Source organism: Oryzias latipes, chromosome 24, assembly GCF_002234675.1.
Source record: "Oryzias latipes chromosome 24, ASM223467v1".
Lineage (NCBI taxonomy): Eukaryota > Metazoa > Chordata > Actinopteri > Beloniformes > Adrianichthyidae > Oryzias > Oryzias latipes.
In genome coordinates this window covers 15,516,958-15,537,310 of record NC_019882.2, presented here as the reverse complement: position 1 = coordinate 15,537,310, position 20,353 = coordinate 15,516,958, and the positions used below count along the sequence as shown (strand labels likewise).

General features: G+C 40.8%; 2 protein-coding genes across 2 annotated transcripts; one reads left to right on the top strand and one right to left on the bottom strand.

Annotated features, from left to right (window-relative positions):
* Nucleotides 1–267: 267 nt before the first annotated feature.
* On the top strand, nucleotides 268–2,714 carry LOC101168911 (inactive serine protease 35). The gene is made up of 2 exons (XM_011491851.2): nucleotides 268–445; nucleotides 955–2,714. The coding sequence occupies exon 2, from the start codon at nucleotides 956–958 to the stop codon at nucleotides 2,363–2,365; it is 1,410 nt and encodes a 469-aa protein (XP_011490153.1). The 5' UTR covers nucleotides 268–445; nucleotide 955; the 3' UTR covers nucleotides 2,366–2,714.
* Nucleotides 2,715–8,068: 5,354 nt separating this feature from the next.
* On the bottom strand, nucleotides 8,069–12,370 carry LOC110017773 (leukotriene B4 receptor 1-like). The gene is made up of 2 exons (XM_023953125.1): nucleotides 11,913–12,370; nucleotides 8,069–9,659 (listed from the first exon to the last, which is right to left on the bottom strand). The coding sequence occupies exon 2, from the start codon at nucleotides 9,629–9,631 to the stop codon at nucleotides 8,729–8,731; it is 903 nt and encodes a 300-aa protein (XP_023808893.1). The 5' UTR covers nucleotides 9,632–9,659; nucleotides 11,913–12,370; the 3' UTR covers nucleotides 8,069–8,728.
* Between the last annotated feature and the right edge of the window lie 7,983 nt (nucleotides 12,371–20,353).

Below are 20,353 nucleotides of genomic sequence, written 5' to 3'. Positions count from 1 at the left end.
GAATTTCATGTGAAGCTTTGGTTATGCAGACCCAGACACTCATAAACAAAAGCAAGTGGAACTTTCAGTAAGGCTACCAAAAAAAAAACAAAAGCTAGGCTTTAAAAGCTTTAAAATTACTTCTTAAAATATAAAATTGTGAAAAAAATAAATACCGTAAAATTCATGACTACAAGAGCACTGGCTACAGCATGCTTCCTCGTCATGTGAGCAAAAGCTCTTTTTCTTGGGCTGGTTCAAACTCGTGGACAGATTTTTTTTTTTTTTTTTGTCTGTGTGAAGATGCAGCTGTGCTTCTCTGAAGAACATCCACGCAGCCTCTTGTAAGAGTTTGTTCCACCTAGTTTTTTTGTTTGTTTGTCTGTTTACCCTGGGAACTGTAACATTCAAGTTTTTTTAAGAGGATGAACATTTACTAAAGGCTTGAAAGTCTCCCTGAGTGCAGGTAGGTTTTTCTTTTTTTTTAAACTTAATTCATTTATTCTTTTTTTCCTTAAGGCAGGGCTAGAAAAACATAAAGTTAACAGTATTTTCATTTCTATTTCTTTCTGGATTCTTCAGAATTTGTCAATTGTGAAGTAGAAATAAGAATTACACATATTTTAAATAATTATATTAATTATATTGTTTTTGTTATCATATTTAAGTAGCATTCTTCTTGTTTGTTTACGTTAATTGGCATTATTAAAAAATCAAAAATATGTAATTTGTTGTTTCATCATTTAAGTGTTTTAAGTATTCTATGGATTATTAAATAATTGGCCAAAGAAATCTGCTAATTGTCAGTAGATATTCTCCTTATAACTTTTAACAATATTATGGAATTAAAAAAAAATTTTTTTCCTGCTTTTTAGTTCTGGTTTTGGTTGTTAGGCGAGCTTGTGCGCCCTCTGCTGGTCATTGTCAGTCTCTGCATCCCTGAGAATTTAACTTCTCATGTTTCTGTCTCCATAGGATGGACCTTGAACATTTGATGATTATGCTGCTCTGTGCAGCTGCTATGACAGTTTCTGCAGATTTAATGATGAACGAGAGCAGCCAAGCCAGCATGTGGAGCAGACAGAACCTGCCAAAGCTGCTTTTGACACAAACTAAACACTTAAGCACACCTTTGTTTAAAGGGAGGCAGGCAAATGAAAGCAGTGGGGGGTCTGAGGTGTTTTGTGGAATTGAGTGTCAGAGCACCTTACCACCATTAGACCAAACCACTCAGGAGAGGATTCTGGGATATGAGACTCTGCATGAAAGTGGTACTTGCACACATACTGATGTCAGTCTGCAGTGGATCAAAACGACTTTTGCACAACCAATGACTCCCTTGCCTGCTCACACTCGCAAAAAGCGGCAAGTTTACGGGGAGGATGGACGATTTGTTATCTCGGATTCTCAGTTTATCACCACCTACCCTTTCTCCACCGCTGTTCGCATCTCTGCAGGTTGTTCTGGAGTCCTGGTTTCCCCAAAACATGTGTTGACAGCAGCACATTGCATCCATGATGGTATGGACTATTTAGAAGGAGCCAGAAAGCTTAAAGTTGGGCTGTTAAAGCTCAAGAAAAAGAGGGGGAAAAGAAAAAGAAGAGGGGGACGACGGAGGTATGGGAAACATGTAGAGAGCATGAGAGTTGAGTTGAATGGGAAGAATAAACACTTTGAAAAGATCAAGAGAAGGAGGGATGAAAGCAGAAGCCACAGAGGAAGAAAACGTGCTGGAAGGAGGGCAGCTGATGGACCAAGGAATAGTTTTGCAAACAGAGAAAAAGGGAACCAAAATGGTTTTAACCGTGTGCCACGCAGTGTAGGATCCAGATCACGACTGCAGCCTGTTTTCCGTTGGACTCCCATAGAAAAAATCCACATCCCTCAGGGGTGGATTCACACCAACAGCTCCCCAGTTTTTGTCTTCTCTGACTATGATTACGCTCTCCTGGAGCTGAAACGGCCAGTCAAGCAGAAGCACATGGAGCTTGGAGTGGCACCCTCTTCTGCATCTCTGGGACGAATCCACTTCTCCAGCCACGACATCGACAAAAGCCTCCTGGACGGATTCGGAGAGAAGAACGTGGTTTATCGTTTTTGCTCAGTGACAAAGGAGTCGGATGATTTGATATATCAACACTGTGATGCTCAGCTAGGAGCCACAGGAGCAGGGATTTACATCCGCCTGAGACAAGAAGAGGATGGAAATGGAAGGAAAGCTAAGTGGCAGAGGAGGGTGATCGGGGTGTTTTCAGGCCATCGGTGGGTGCAGGTGGAGGAAGGTAAGAATAGGGATTACAATGTGGCAGTGAGGATTACACCTCTCAAATATGCCCAGATCTGCCTCTGGATTCATGGAGATTCAAGTTTTTGTCAAAATATTTAAACCAAGGAGATGAAAGAAGGAAAATATAAACATTTGTGGAAACGTTAAGTAATTCTTTATAAACTCGAGTCAACGTTGAGCATTTAGTAAAAAGGGAATTTTTTGTAAAACTATATTTCCATTTTTTTTATCATGAATGATTTTTTTAGGTGGATTATCTTCTATCCTCATCAACAAAAGAGAAAAGTATGTATTATCCCTTAAAGTACAATAATAGTAATGTTGTTTGATGTTAGATATGATGGAACATGTTTTTATTGCAACACATACATTTCATGTTCTGTACGCCATTTGCATGCTTGTAAAATCTTTTCATATCTTCAAAATAAAGTCTCTCTATTGAAAAAGAGTCTGACCCCTTATGGAATAAAAAAATAATGATTTCCCACAATGAACCTTTGTTAGAAACATCTTTAAAGTTTAGGGCAGTTGTGCTGATACATCACCATATGTGAGCATTTGCCCACACAAGTCAGTCACAAGGATGAACTGGAGTGAGATTGAGACCCGGATGAGAACAATGAGTATGCAGATGAGACCTCCTGAGACGATTTCTGACAGTATGTGCAGAAATTCTTTAGCTATGCAAACTGAATGTTTCAGCAGCTGTCAGAGTGGCTGTTCTCAGACCATCTTAGAGGTGAACATACTGGATGTGAAGGTCCTGGGATGATGTGGTTGCATGTGCCCTACAGTTCTAAGACTGACTGAAAATACTGGAAAATTCTCTGAAACGCCTTTGGAGACGGCTTATGGTAGAGTAACGAACATTCAGTTCATGAGCAACAGCTGTAGTGGACATTCCTGCTGTCAGCATGCCAATTGCACACCACAGATTTGTGAACATAATTGAGCAAAATTATTGTGGGTTAGTTTTGTAGAAAATATTTCAATCTTTGAGTTCATTTCATAAAAGATGGGAGCAAAAGCTCAAGTGTTGCATATATTTATAATTCAGTCAGACAACTCGTGCAGTAAAATATTTATTTTCCAAATTATTTTAAGGCTCAGTTCAGATACAATAAAACCAAGATCTCCATAGAAAACTTTGGGTATTAAACTACCCCCCCAAAACCAAATGGAGATTAGCATGAGTTTGATGAGAATGTGACAATGTTAAGATTATCATTAATGTGCGTTTAAGTCTGATGAAGTATGTTTTGAAGCTGCTTGTTTTTGGAGCCATTCTATATTTGACAGACTTACCCAGTAGAACTGCTATGTGTGACCCGGCACCATTGACTGTAGGGCCGCTCCCGTTCGAGCACAGCGCCACGTAGGGAACACATAATCTAATGGAAGAGTTATGTGTGCCAGGTATAATTGAACATAGAGCCGATCCAGTTCGAGACTGCGCCACAAAGGAAATATATATATAAAACCGCCATGAAACAAGACCTGTAAGAATGACACAAAGCTTAACATCCATAAATTTGAGGCTTCCACCTGGCATAATATAATATTAAAACATTCATAATGCAAGAAATTATTTTCCTTTGTGCTGCTAACATGTTGGTCGGTTTAATTGTGATGCCTCTTTGGAACGCGGAGGAGGGCCACTGCCCCCATCACTGTCAGTGCAGAAATTGTGCAGCCGTCGTTGCGGCACCAATTCTCAAGGAGTGCAGGGGGCGTGATCTGCAGGGAAGCCGCAGGACAAGCAGAGACTTTGTAACTTGGAAGCCAGCCAACCCCCTGTCAAGGAGAAACAGAAACAGAGGTGCTAACCATGGAGGGGTCGCAGGCTCAGGAATCAATGCATGGATAAAAGGCAAAAAGAAGTATCAGTCTTGGCAATGAATATCTAATGAATATCTAATATCTAATATCTTGAAGCACTGATCAGTTTTTATTTTTACAATGCTTGAAATCAAGGGAATAAATGTGCTTGTTAACCCTTGTGCTAACTCAGATGACCCCAACCTTACATTGACTAGTTATTCCTACCATGACAAAGGTGGATAAAGGTGGAAAGATTTCATGTAATCCATGGACACCAGTGAAGATCACAAATCATTGAAGAAAAAAGGTTCAGCGCACTAATGGGTCTAGATGACCCAACTCCCAATGTTGAAGTGCCTAGGATAGCACAAGGGTTAAACAAAAAATTGGAGAAAGTGAAATCCAGTAGTAAGTTGAAAGAGAGGGTTCTATTTGTGTATTCACCCCATCTTAGAAAGCCATCAGAAGCACGGCTTCCAACAGAGAATCGACATAGTGAGATTTGAAACCTGCAAGTAATATTAGCACCAATGTTATGCACCAATGGCGAAAGAGGTAAACTTTTCTCATTTCCAGAGGGACGCACCTTTAGAAGGTCATGGAGGAGCAGGTGAATAGAAGGATGTCCAAGGAGATTCGCAAATTAGGAAGTTCGACATCTCAAGCAGAACTGGATGCTGGGTTTTATTTTTATGCTTTGTACTTGATATCGGCGGTTCTCAAATAGGTGGACAACAAAAGCGCAGGCAAAGGGGTGACTGGATACTGGCAAAGGGAAAACCATAGGAGATCCATGAGGGATCATAATTTTTGATAATATTTTAGCTGGGACAAACCTCATGTATCTAGAGGCTGACAACAACAAATCTTTAATAGGAGATGCTCTTAGTCCAGTGTGATCTGCCTGAATGCAGGGCAGACTGTGAGGATTGACGGGGGACACAAAATTAACTCTTGGAATTTGAAGCTAGAGAGTGTCAGCGATATTATTTCTACGGCCAGGGATAAAAGTTGCTCGTAGTATAAAGTTCTTAAATCACTAAACCATGTCAACCGCTGCATTAAACTATTGATCATCGCACTTCTTTAACAATCTTTGTTAATAATCACCACTGTGGTTGTATTATCGAAGTACACCATATTCCGTTAGTGGTCCATTAGCCCCCCCCCCCCACACACACACACACACACACACACATAAGCACAACCAACGCAGGGCACAGAATCAGTAAACAAGTGGAGGAGGACGAAGACTTGAAGTGGTCATTGCAATAACTTAACACCACTCCAACCATCGGGAACGAGAGACACAGGACAGAGGGACAACTTCATCCAGAACAACAGGATCTCGGAGGTCAATGAATGAACTAGCCAGAAGGACAAGACAAAAAAAGGAACAAACGACCATGGGGAATAATGCACATAGCAAATTCAGGTGGCCCAACAGGGACAAAATCGCCTTCGTCAAACGTCCTACAGATTGGAAAGATGACACGCGGCACAAACACGAGGGAAATTATCATTGGGCAGAGGCTTGCATAAATTAACCATCAAGAGTTATGGCTAAAAGAAAATTCTAGTGAGTGGAAGGACCACACGTCTTTCCTAGATGAAGCGGAACACCAGGTTCAAAAACAGAGATGTGACCGTAGGGATGCAACAACCGGGGGATGAAGAAGGAAAATCGACCACCAAATATTAACAAGAAGATGCAAAACAAAGGGAAGCCCACAGGATACATACAAAGTCCATTACAGGGCTTCTGACTAAGTCAAAAAACACGAGGACTACCACGACAGCCAAAAGGTAACCGGACAAAGAGAAAAAAATACTTTGAGTGCCAACTGAAGCCAAAAAAGATGCCACTGGGAGGGATGGAGAAGCAGAACGGCAAAAGCATCTGTGATATCCGTCCTGTGGGAATAATCATGGGGATAGTCAGCAGAAGTGCAAAAAAGATTGACAAAAAGTCCAAATTTGCAGCTAATCCATTTCAAAACTCTTCACAGAATTTACTGTACTGGACAGAGGATGTTAAAGATGGGTCTCAGTAACTCAGACATTTGTCAGCACTGTGACAGTAATCTACCCGACAGTTACATGCATGCACTGTGGTTCTGCACGCCTGTCCAGGCTCTCTGGCGGCAGGTATGTGCCGATCTATCAGTCAGGCTTAAGGTTTCAATCACGGCTTCACCGTTAATTTGCGTGCTTGTTGACATGAGTGCCATCGATATAGAAGGAGGAGTGGCATCTATCATTTTCATAACTCTTTGTATTGCTAAAAAAACTATTTTAATAAACTGGAAAAACAAGAAAAATATGAATGTAAGTCAATAAAGAAATCTGTTGTTTGAATTCAGTCTCTCTGGTCTCCCATAGCTAACTCCAGGACTTAGGGGGTGGGATGGCTAGGGTGCTGCGTGGTCTTCCAGGCTCGAGTGTGGGGGGGTACAGTGGTGGTCTGGCTTGACTTGGGGGAGGGTTCTTCTTGCCAGTACTGGGGGGGTTGGTGGGGGACCTTGCTAAGGGGGTGGTCCAGCTTCACTAGATGAGCTACCCATCTGCACCTTGGGGTGGGATCACTCCGTCTGTGGCTCTGTGATGGGGCAGGGCAACCCTCTTGGTGCCAGCGGTCGCTCTAGGTGACACCCCCTTCCATGGTTGCCGTGTGAATTAGCCCCCCCCCCCCCCCCCCCCCTCTGTTTTAATTGCACCTTAGACATGTCAGAGCCTTGGTAGGGGGGTTGCTTGGACATCACTGTGTGTAATCAGGAGATGTCCTCTCAGTGCCCCACCCACCAATTTTAGCTGCACCCCCTTAGTACACACACCCTTTAATCCTCAAAATATACACTTCAATACAAACACACATACATGCACACACACACGGCGGTCCTGCTGGCATGGGGGGCGGATGTTCTCTATCCGCTACTGTGCCGGCGTTGGGGGGGTTATAGCTGCCACTGCGGTGGGGGTCTTGGTGTGGGGATGACTGGGCACTCTCCCTCTTTCTTTTTACATTCCATCATCCATTTAGGTGTTAGATCACCTTTGCACAAATACTTTGCATGATTGAATGAAATATTTTACAGTAGTTGGTTTGAATGCATAGGTATGCATGTGGGAACATTATTTGTATTGTGTACATGTTGACATGTGAACGTTTTTGGAGCCAACAGGTATGTTTATAACATTTGAGTGTGTGTGTGGAGAGGCCCCGCCCATGTAGACTTGTATTACATCTGAACCTCACTGTAATGATTATAACCATCCAGAAACTTGTTGCTTAATGCTGTTTCATGGTTTTACCCCCCCCCCCCCTTCTATAATCACCCTCCTATCCCCCCCTCTCTAACATCCCTCTCTCTTCTTCCCTCCTTTCCTTTTCCGTCTGGTCCAACACAAATGATTTTCAAATATGATTAAAATGAATAAAATCTGGCCTCTATTACAAAATGGGTTTATTCAGAAATACCTTTGGTTTGTCAGAAGATTCATAACCCCTGTTGTTAAAGTAAAATATGTCCAACACAAGAGGCCTTCCTCTGTCGTCTATAACGAGCTGCTTCAAACATTAACACTTCCGAGTGGCCACCCCTAGGGGCTGACCCAAAAATGGGAAACAGAGCCCTGGAAAAGGGCCCATCATATGGCCCTTACGAACCTCCTCAGCCAATTACCGCTGACAACTTGTTCATAACTATCTCCAGAAAACTACATTTATCTTTGAGCCTAGACTGTTTTTTACCTGTATCAGTAAAAACTGTCAGGGCCCAAAGCTGAGAAAAAGACTAAGTTCAAAATGCATATTAAGGTGACGGTCCTAACTGTCTTCTGATTTATCAAAAAAAGGGGTAAATATTATTAGTGTGCAATAAAAGAAGAACACAGAAAGGGAAAACAAAAGAAATTCAATGATTTATGCAAAAAAGACTGTTAACATTTTTATCATGAATAACATGCAGTTTTTCTTATTGCATCATCCAAACACTTTAAGCTTCATCCTACACTGATGGATTTATTTGATGAAGAATTATCACCACACTTATACAGAGAACAGACATTCAGTGGACATTCAGTGAGCATTCACTTCAAATGCAAGGCAGTTAATTTACACAATGTGAATAAAAAATTACATTAAAATAAGACTCAACTCTCAGTGACTTTTCTCACATGAACAGTCACTGAGACTCAACTCTCAGTGACTGTTCATGTGAGAAAAGTCTGGCTGTGGAACATTCTGTTTGAAATTTTATTCTAAAAATAACCTTTTCTTTAATCTCAAATCATACATGTGTGTTTAATCTATTACTGCCATGAATATAAAATATGTTAGCATTAATTACTTTTACATTTGTTACTAATTTATCTATTGTTACAAGCTAAATGCAAATAATGTTTGCAAGTAGTACTATTTACATAGAATTTAAAAAAAAAAAGTTAATCCAACTACTAGAACTTTGGTTGAATGACACGGTTTAGATGAATAAGCTCAGTTACAACATCGTATCCAGCTTTCTGGGACAAAGCAAATATAACCTGATGGAAAGAGTCCTCTTCAGTTGCATCCAGACAAAGTACTTATCTCACTGTTTTAAAATCAGCAGTGACACTTTGTGGAAGTTAGAAACATCCACCTCATTGGTTTAGATGGTTCACACATTTACAAATGTGAGAAGTGAATCCATACAGGAGTGGATTCAGACTACTGTTCATAAATATCAGTGGTATAACAATGTCCCGCAACTCTGCAAAATGTTTTTCAAGTCTTTCATCGTGTAAAGCAGTAGCTCCAACTCTCAATACATTCATAGTGTGGTATGGAATCCACAAGACAAAAAACACTATAATGATACTGGTAACCAGTCTGGATGTCTGAGGGTTGTTAAAAAATGCTGCTCGATTCACCTTCCTGTAAAGCTGAATGTATGAAAATGCTACAATAAAACATGAAGCAAATCCTACCAGAGTCTCTGTCAGCAGCACAGCTAACTTCTGGGTTCTGGAGGAGAATTGTTGTCTGCAGCGTACCCACTCCTGATCAGGGGTCAACTGATGAACCATCAAAGCAGGGATGGAGAGAATCATTACTACCAGCCAAAACAAAACAAACAGCAATCTTATTTTTTTCTGACTGTGAAACTGCTGGTGCACTACGAGCATGTAACGCTGGAAGCTCAACAAAACTATAGTTAGCACACTTCCATTAACACTACAACACATGAGATATGCTAGGATTTTACAGGCCAGCAGACCAAAGATCCAGTTGTAGAGCAGACTGTAAATCCACAGTGGGAGAGTCAGCAGACAGAGCAGGTCTGACACGGCCAGATTCAGCATCAAACTCTGGCTCATGCTGGACAGCTGCTGAAAATTTGGCTTCAGAATGATGACAGCAATGTTTCCAGGGACTCCCAGGAGAAAGAAGAGAGACAGAATCACTGCAGGCAGCACACCTCTGGAGTCCATGGAAGGAGAAGGGAGAAGTTCAGAAGAGGAGGAGATGTTTGAAGTTACTGCAGTCAAGTTGAGTTGCTCCATGACGCCCAACACTAAACAAATGATGGACCTAAGAGACACAAAATAATCAGGAATTTAGAAGTTTCACACTATGATAATATATCTGACCTAAAGTCAATGATCATTTCTGAAGTGGGACAAGGCAGGAAAAGATTTGACCACAAACATGCCTGATGGACAGAAGTCTGTTTACAGTTACAAGAACAAATCCAAGGAATAAAAAAAAGGAATGACTTTAAATTTAGGATTGACTGTAAACAGTGTTCACTATATTTTGTGTTACAAGCATTTATCCCAAAATAAAGAATCAACAAGATCAATATTGAAGCAAAAGGAGGAAAAGACTTTTGAATTCTTGTGATCTGATTATTTTTTAGCTACAGGTTCTTTAGGCCTAAAAAAGTTGATTTTTGTCTATTCTGATGGCATTTAATCATAAAAAACTGATACTATTTGATTTTTGTTTCTTTATTACTGTACATCAATGTGCTAAAATGTAAAACAGAAGGTAACTAAAGCCGTATAAAACTAAGATTTTTTTACATTGATATATAGACTTCATATCAAAGTATTCAGAAAAGAAAAAATCAAGTCAAAGTCAAATCATTTTCATTAGAGAGATTCAAACATTTAACACACCGGGTTACTACATTTTATTATTTCATGAATGCAAACTGATATAAAAGCTCTTTTAATTTCTCATCTGTTTCAGTATCAACATAGTTGACTAGTAAATTAGTTTAACAGGCTAACCAGTACTTTTAAGAAGTCAAACAAATATACATCTATACAGACATTTGTAAAGCATGGCATAATTAGTCACGAATTGATGGTAAAAATCTAAAAATAATTTCCATACCTAATAATTTTCAATCAAAACATGAAAAAGCAACACCAGTGTTTACTTTCAAATTGATTGAAAACAAATTTCTCCCTTTTTCTTTTCCTTTTTAATATTTTTTTTCCGTGGTGGCTCATGCAGCCACAGTGAGGGACATTATAAAAATGGATTCTACAATTGTCTTGTGTGGGGTAAATGTATTAAGATGTATTTGTAAGGAGAGTATAAGTTGCAAATATTCATGAAATATTGCATCTGTTACGAGGGTTTCAAAAAACAGCAAAGTCCCTTGACATGCCTGCGTCTCACCAATACTTACTCTTACCCTTTTGTTTGTTAACAAAAAGTCTCTTAAACGTCTCCAACTGGTCCAGAAATCTGCTGCAAGGATTTTAACTGGAACCAATAAGCTCACTCATACCGATCCCTCTGCTTTTATCTCTACATTGCCTTCCTGTTAAATTTAGAATAGATTTTACGATTTTGATTTTAGCTTTTAGAGCCTTGCACAGACAAACCCTGATCTAAATTTCTGACCTTTTAACTTTCTACGCTCCTACACGTTCTTTGAGGTCCACTGATAAAAATCTTTTATGTGTTCCAAAAACTTATTTTAAAACTAGGGAGAGACCTCGCCTTTCAGGCAGTCGCTCCCCGACTTTGGAACGACCTCTCCCTGTCTCTGCGCCAGATTGACTCAGTCGAGTGTTATAAAGCTCAAGTTAAGACGCTTTTATTTAGGAGAGCTTTTAGCTGACTTTTACTTGTGTTCACTTCTGCCTGTTTGTTTGTGTACTTCTATGCCTGTGTGTGTTCTATGGGGTATCGCTACTGATTTTATATTGTTTTAAAATCGTGAAGCACTTTGTGAGTCACTCTCAGTAAAAAAATGCTACATAAATAAAGATTTACTTTACTTACTTTACTTTGTGTTTGTAACAGGTTGTCAGCGGCAACAGTCTCATAGATTAAAATGTGCAGGAACATTTTTGGACTATGGGTTTTCTGAACATTCTGCAACTTAAATGATTGTGTGGGTCACCTGCGTACAGGTTTTTTACCCACAGAAACCTTGTATCCACCCGTGAAAACAGTTGAGACTAAGGCATAAGACTCTTCACTTGTCATGTTAAGTGTGCAACAACCTGGAGCTCAGATCATTGTGAAGTATTTTTGCAACATAATCAAGAAGACATAAATGCATACAAGAATGGATTCATGCAGCTGTTCACAAAATGCAATGTAAAAATGCAAAATACAATGTAAATTACATTTAAATGAAAACTTTAAAAGGTCCTAGCTGTGTAAGACAGCAACTGCAGCACTGAGCGAATTGAAAAATAATAAAGAACCCAGAAAGTAAAAAGAATACTGATTAACAGTGTGGTTGTCTGTGAGTTGCAGAAAAATGCTGCCTTCTTTGAATAAATATCAACCACTAAATGGAGGGAAACAACCTACCAGGTCCTCAGCAGTCCTGCAATCCGACCTTTGGAAAATATGAAGACTCAGTGTGTTAGTTTCGTTCTGATCAGTGGTCACTCGTCAAGACAGCAGGTGTGACTGTGCAGCTTCCTGTTTCTGACTTAAATCCAAAAAAAAACAAAAAAACATTTCCTTTGTTCCTGTCTCATTTTTGTGAGTTCCGTGTAACCCCACCAGCAAAATAAAAGATGTTAGGGTTGTTTTCCTTATTTATTGTGTTGATGAACATATGGAAAATATATTGATGGGTTGTGATGTTCACAAGTAAACTTATTCATGGAACCAACTAGCTTTTTTTTGGGTAAAACTCTAAATGTTATAGTTTATTTTCAAAGCCTCCTTTCATCTCAGATACCACATCATTTCCTGACAGAACAAAAATAGCTGGACCAAGATAAAATTATGAGCTGCCGAGTAGGACATTATTCAGAATTAGCATTCATAAACACATATCTCTCACACACACTAGTGAAATGCTTGTATACATACAACTGAAAATATATTCATTCACATACACATGTGAAATCTCTCACATGTGAAATGTTCACATACACATGTGAAAATGCTCTCACACACACCACTGAAAATGCTCTCACACACACTACTGAAAATGCTCTCACACACACTACTGAAAATGCTCTCACACACACTACTGAAAATGCTCTCACACACACTACCAAAATCCTCTCACACATACTACTGAAAATTTCGATAGAAACGGAAGGCATTTCAGTAGAAACGGAAGTTGGCTGATTATCGCGAGATTTAACGAGAGTCAAAAGCGTTGCTATGTTGATGTGTATCGGCAGCCTGAACTAGAAATTTCCCAGAAGTCTCTACAAAAAACCCAGTGTGGATCGATGTAGAGGGCTGCAAATCTCGCGGGATTAGGCGGTTTGAATTGTGCTGCGGGCGGGCGGCAGAAAGAAAACCCGCGGGATTAGTGTTGCCATGAATATCTCATGAATATATATTAGCGGACTACGTTAGGCTGTGCGGCTGTTGGAGTCTTAGGTACTGAGGCTCCGTGAAGGCACCAGGTAGAGGCGCCTAATGGCCACTGTCATCTAACCTGTTGTTGGGGGTGTGCAACGCCCCGCCTCTTAGAAATTGTGTTCTTTAAAGCCTGATACTGCGGTCACGTGTGGGCGGAGCTACCAGCTAGAGGTTATGGTCTGATCGCTACATGGAGCGATGTGTGCATTAATGCATGCTAGACGCGAAGAATGTGGTGAGATCAGGTTTATTATTTTGAAAAGTTCTACTTAGTAATCATGTTTCCATCTGTGAGTTCATAAAATCATCACAGAGAAAGTCTCTGCTTCAACTCCTGCAGTGAAAGCTGCGTCTGAATCTGACGCCCGTGTTTTCATCTCTCTAACAGAGTTTAAAGCCAAAGCCCCTCCTCCGCCTCTTTACCTGCTTTTCCTCTCTACCTGTTCACCTGTTCATATCCTCTGTAGCTGAGAGTTGTTTTTCCCTGCACTCCCAGTGCTACGGTCATCGTAGGTTGACACGATAGTCGGGGCAGCAGAAGGATGAAAGATCTGTGACTCTATCTGGCAACACTGCGCTGGATGAGGAAGGAAGGAGCAGGTTTCCTGGCAGGGACATGATGTCAATTGATGAAGCAGAAAAGAACCTCAAACGAAGTTCATCGTGAGACACGCATGGTGTTCAGATCTGCGTGCCGATGCCCCACTGAGGTGCAAAACAGCAAAAACGGGAAAAGGCTGAAGCTAAAAAAAAAAGTATTCTTCCGTCAGGGAAAAATTAATTTATAGATTTTCAGCTCTATTGAACCATTAATGTTACTTTTCCTCCATAAATTCAAATGACTTTGACCTGCATCTTTACCAGCTGGTTCAGCGCGCTTCAGGCCGTCTGTCTGCACGCGAACACGCACACTTTTAACCGAACAGGATTTGTGAGAATATATTTAATAATTAAGTTGCACATTACACTAAAGAGGAATGCATGACAAGATGAGGCTGGAGGAGGGACATGAATCTCTTTAATAATATCAATACCAATGCGTGTTTTTTTTCCTGCGGGACGGGAGACGATATAAAATGATCTCACGAAAAACGGTTGAATTATTGCCAGAACCACGGACAGATTCATATTCAAAGCCATTTACAGTAAGCTGTAAGAAAACTACAGAAAAAAATGCCTCCTCGCAAGAGCCCGTTAATCGTTCAGCGGCACAAAAACAAAAAATAAATATTGGCAAGAACAAATAACTTGGGGGTTTATTTATGAACAAATACATTAAATCAACACCAAAGTGTTTGTAATTTAAGTATTTATAAATCAGCCACGTTTTCCATTATCAGAACACAGCAGATTTGTAAATAGTCTTTGTAAAATAAATGTATTAAGATGTATTTGTAAGGACAGTATAAGTTGCAAATATTCATGAAATATTGTACCTGTTACGAGGGGTTTAAAAAACTGAAAAATCCCTTTGACATGCCTGCGTCTCACCCTTAACTTTGTGTTTGTAACAGGTTGTCACCGGCAAAATGCCCATAGATTAAAATGTGCAGGAACATTCTCGCACTATGGGTTTTTGAACAGTCTGCAAACTTAAATGATTGTGTGGGTCACTTGCGTACAGGTTTTTTACCCACAGAAACCTTGTTTCCACCTGTAAAATAGTTGAGAATAAGGCATAAGACTCTTCACTTGTCATGTTAAGTGTGCAACAACCTGGAGCTCAGATCTTTGTAAAGTATTTTTGCAACATAATCAATAAGAGATATATGCATACAAGACTGGATTCATGCAGCTGTTCACAAAATGCAATGTTAATTACATTTAAATGAAAAATTTAAAAGCTACTCGATGTGTAAGACAGCACAGCAACACTGACCGCACCGAAAAATGAAAAAGAACCCAGAAAGTACAAAAGAATATTGATTTACAGCGTGGTTGTCTGTGAGTTGTGGAAAAATGCTGCCTGCATGCTTTACCTTCTTCTGGAGGCAAGTGAATCAAAATGCTACCACCAAAAATAGTAAAAAAACCTATCAGGTCCTTAGCAGCACTGTGATCCACTGAACGTCTGTCAAATATTAAGACTTGTTTTGTTCTGATCAGTGGTCACTCATCAAAAGCTTGCTGTTCCTGACTTAAGAAAACAACATTTCCTTTGTTTTTGTCTCATTCTTGTCGTGATCGTCATAGACGAGACAAATCCAGTTGCTGAAACCCAGAAAAAACTCACGACCAAGAATAGTTTGCAAGAGATTTATTTTCTCCAGGGGGATTTTGCAGAGTTTCTTGGAGAACTGAGTTGGAGTAATCTTCGGGGGGAAGATCTGAAGTTCTAGGAGCACGGTGAACCGTGGATCCTGAGGAGCGTGGCGTGGACGCAGAGGACGACGGAGCGGCTTGAGGCGTGGACGCAGAGGACGACGGAGCGGCTTGAGGCGAGGCGTGGACGCCAAGGATGGTGGAGTGACGTGAGGCGTGGACGCAGAACGCGGCGGAGTTGCTTGAGGCGAAGCATGGACGCCGAGGACAGTGGGACCAGCTTGAGATGAGGCGTGGGCGCCGAGGACGGCGGAATCAGCTTGGAGTGTGGAGAGAGGCTCTGAACAGAGGAACCAGCGTGACCAGTGGTGGAAGAACCTGAAGGTGAGCACAAGGCGAGGTAAGTAAAGTAACTTAACTTGATTAGCAGATACTAAAAGGCCAGACATAAGCACCGGAGAGGGTATAACAAACTGGCGCTGGATACTGGAGAGGAGAACCCTTAAGAAGGCAGGCAGGAGATGAGGAGATGCAGGACAGCTGGTTCCAATCAGCAGAGAAGGAGTAGGAGCGCTGGGAGGGGGAGGTGGCTGACACAGGCACCGTGACAATTCTTGTGAGTTCTGTGTAACAATGCCAGCAAAATAAAAGATGATACGGTTATTTTCTTTTTTTTTTAATATCTTGTTGATGCACATTTGAAAAAAGATGTTCACAGGTAAATTTATCCATGGAACCACTAACCTTGTTTTGGTTAAAAGTCTAAATGTTAAATTTTATGTGCAACACCTCCTTAACTACATCATCTCAGAAACCACATAATTTCCTCACAGGACAAATATAACTGGACCAAGATAAAATCCTCCTCAGTTTTCTCTAGATAAATGACTCATCTCACTGTTTTAAAAGCAGCAGTGTCCGTGTTTGTGGTAGTTAAGAGCATTGACATCAGTGGTTTCTCACAATTACAAATTAACACCTTCTTTAAATAATTGCCTAAGTCATTTTTTTTTTAGATTTTTCAAGAAATGCAAAAAACTTAACAGTTTTTTGAATATACCATAGTTACTAACAATTTTAATTGAAATAGCTTTGACAACAGATGCCTGTTGACATACTAAAAACAAAGTCACTCAAACATGGAACATGGGAGAATTTAATGACTTAGGCAAATTTTTGAACATGTCTGTGATTTTGGTATGTTCTATTCTATTAGGAATAAAACATTACTAACACACTAACAAAGCATAATGCTCAGGAGGAATGTGCATGTCTTCACTTATCTTTTCAGCTCTTCTTTGTAGGGTTCATGTCTAATGCCTATCAGTGTGGGATATTGTAAAAGGAGTGATGGACTTCTGGACTGGAGGTTCTGGAACTTTCTTCTTGAGAGGGACAGTCTGAATGGACCTTGAACCACTGCTTATCTGAAGAGCCTGCAAATAATGCACAGTTGGATATCAAGCTTTTTTGCCTGGTCTGATGCTGAAGAAGAAAAATCTATGAAGTTTCAGGAACCCATAGTGCTTAAGCATTTTCACATGTTAAGGGCCTTATACTTGCAATCTGAAGTATTATGACACAGTCTCTTGGGGTGAAAATATCTGCTAACTATTATTTGTTTAATAGTAGAATGAATGCTGTTACATTTCATTAAGACCTGCAACAAGGTATTTCTGAGCTATTAGTACCCCATATTTCCTTGCAAGGTCAGAGTTTGCATTCGGATTCTGATAACGGCAATCATCACTTCACACTATGATCTCCTTAAGTTCTGGATAGCCATGGATCAGACATTCAAAACGACAATACTAAAGATGAGCAAACACCTCACTACACACGTCACCTTCCGATTTGTCCCAAATGCAGCAGTAGCTTTCTTTGAACCCAAGTTGAAAAGGGTAAAGGTTTAGACCTGCAGTTTAGTTTTGCAATATGGACTGCTGGCTTGGGTTTTTGGACAGAGTAGCACAGCTTGCAAGTCCATTGTCCAAAGAGAGTTCTCTTCATTGGTAGAATTCTTGTCCTGAGACTTCCCTTGCCTCGCTTCATCTTCTTGGAGACACATGAGTCAAATAAATCCCTATTAATAGTCCTTTTCCAAAAGTTTTTTTCAGGATGACCAAGAGAAGCTCACTTTGCACACTTTAACACTTTTTTCCATCTTTGAGCTTCAGTTGGTAAAAAAAACTGAATTGCAGCAGGATCCCTCTGCAACTTTGTTTGTTTTATGTTAATTATTGTGACCAAAGTGGTGACGTACGACTGGCCATGTGACTTTTCAAAAATGTGTGGTTACCCTGAGATACATTATTTTGCGGTCTATTTCATAAAGCTACATTTAGGATTCCCAGTTTTGCAAGTTGCCTTTAGATATGGCAGAACAACATACCATTCCCCCAGCCAAATCATAAAAAAATAAAATTGCCTGAATCACACTCTTGACATGGGCAATTATACTTATGAGTAGAATGACAGTTTCTGTTTCACTGAGGATGTAGGCGATTTTACCAGAGATGGCCAGCATCATGAGGAGAAGATTTATGCTAAAGAATTTATACATTTTTGTCAAAAAAATGACTTAGGCAATTATTTTAAGAAGGTGACAAATTGTGACATTTATAAACAGCTGTCTGAACCCACTTCAGTATGCATTTAATTCTCACATTTATGAGAAGTGATTGCATACTGGAGTGGATTCAGACAGCTGTTTATAAATGTCACTGATCCAACAGTAGACTGTACGTCTTTTTAAACGAATCTTGCATTATTTTGTGCATCATCTCATGAAAATGTACAAGCCACAAGTGTCTGCATTGGCTAAAAATAATAATCTTTAAAGACTAAAATGTATAATTCATGGAATATATCAACCCAGATTATGATACAGATTTAAAATATGAATATGTTTAGGCTTTAAAATAATTGTATCATTCTTAAAACATTATTTTAAACATTATTTAAAACATTAGTTATTTTTAAAAATAATGCCTGATAGCAGTAGTTCATGACAAAAACTACTTACGACACTAGCAAGTATTGTATGGTGATAAAGAACCGAGGAAAGCCATTGTGGTGGATGTGGCAGTGCCAAGCAATGGGAACATGAGGAAGAAGGAACATGAGAAACTGGAAAAACACAAGGGACTCATAGAAGAACCGGAGAAAGCCTGGAAGGTAAAGGTAACAGTGGTGCCGGTGGTAATTGGAGCACTCAGGGCAGTAACCCCCAAGCTGGAGGAGTGGCTATAGCAGATCCCTGAAAAGACCAAAGACATCCTAGTCCAGAAAAGCGCAGAGCTAGGAACAGCTAAGAGACTGCGCAGGACCCTCAAGCGCCAGGCCTCTGGTAGAGGACCCAAACTTGTGTATGATACCACCCACATAAGGTAAAGAGAAGCCCAACACTTTAGCATCTTTCAGGGGATAGAGGCTTAATTGTTGGTGCAGTAATAGATTACACTGCACCATTGCATTTGTCCGAAAGGGCCATTCTCAGTCCCTGTGCATGGGGGGAGCTGCGCTAGGCGCGCTGCGATAGGGGACGTCGTAGTGGATGTGATGCTGACAGGCAGGGTGCTTAACGGGTATAATAGCTTCAGTCCCGGAGTTCAGACATTAGAGCTAGCGACCGTGCTTCAGCAAAAAGTAGCAAACCCCACGGGGTCAGTCAAACCAGGAACTCCTGATCCTGCATCCATGTTAGGCAAACTATTCTGTCACAAGAACAGGCAGACGGCTGGTTCCAAATGCAGCAGGTTTATTAGCTCATCCACTGAGCTTTTGTCAAGTATTAAGACTCAGTTTCTTAGTTTTGTTCTGTTCAGTGGTCGGCAGTTCTCACTGTGCAGTTTCCTGTTTCTGACCACATTCTAACAGGAACATTTCAATTCTTCCTATTTCTGTGAATCGAGTGTAACAAAAGCAGTGATATGCAGTAATAGATGTAAGGGTTGTTTACCTTATTTACCCTGTTGCTGTACAGATGAACAAAGATGTTAGCAGGTAGAACAATTAAAAAAAGCATGTTGAACTAACTAAATGTCAGAGTTTATTTGAAAAACATCAGCTACCACATCATCTGCAGCTTTCTGTTTCAGAGCAAAGATACCCTGACCAAGAAGAGCCTCTACTGTTTTCTACGAAAAAGTGACTCAGCAGTAAGAGAGTTTGTGAAAGCATCACAGGTTTAGTAGTTTCACACATTTTTTTGATTTGAAGTGGTTTAATTCAAGCAATTGTGGCAACACGAACGGTTAGGCACACCAAACAAAACTGAGGACTCAACCAGGTGGAGACGTGGTTCTGGCTTAAAAAATAGTTTTAATATCAATAATTAAAAAACAGGGTAAAACCAGATAAGAGTAAGAGCCTCATATAAATAATTAAAACAGAGTAAAACAAATAACATTAAGGGCCTCAAGCCCACCTGTTGACAGCACAGGTACACCATCAACACTGGAACAGAACAAACAACAGTAACATGCAGGGGTATAGGTGTAAACAAGCAAAACACAGCAAACCAGTGAAGTCCCAGTTTGTGTACCCGAGTCCTTTTGTTACAGGTGGTCAGGAAGCGGCAGGTGTACACACACACACGTCACTACCGGCCTCCAACTCCCAGGAGCCACGTGGTTGGCCGTAGACGAAGTGGGAGGGGGGAGCAGACGCCGCCGTTAGCGTCTCCCTCGTTGGACCACCCAAGCGGATGGGGGGGGGGAGGAGGCCGTGTAGAGAACACCTACGGACACTTCCACCAAAAGGACCAAAACTCTGTACAGCAGCAGCGGGTTCCACCAAACACCCTGTGGAGGCAAACCAAAAAACAGGCAGCAGGGCATTACCTCTGCAACCAGAGGACATGCAGGGTGAAGAGGCACACATCACACACATACCAGTCAGTGGGGGATATCACAAGGAACCGGAGCAATGCGCTCCGTTCCCATTTCGCCTCCAGCCCAGTCACACGCCCACCAGCTGTATGACCTAGAGTGGTGACATCCACAGCACTGCACTTCCAGGTGCAGGAACCCAGGGAGGCAGTCTCAGGCAGGAATGAGCAGAAGCCAGCTCAGTCCCGGCATATAGGTGGCCTGGTGCTAATTAGCAGCACCAGGACTGGAGTGCCTACACCTGGGAGCCCAATTAACTCATCCTGT

Bases quoted from the DNA above. Each gene is read 5' to 3' on its own strand.
- LOC101168911 (XM_011491851.2), top strand. From the start codon at position 956: ATGGACCTTGAACATTTGATGATTATGCTGCTCTGTGCAGCTGCTATG.
- LOC110017773 (XM_023953125.1), bottom strand. From the start codon at position 9,631: ATGGAGCAACTCAACTTGACTGCAGTAACTTCAAACATCTCCTCCTCT.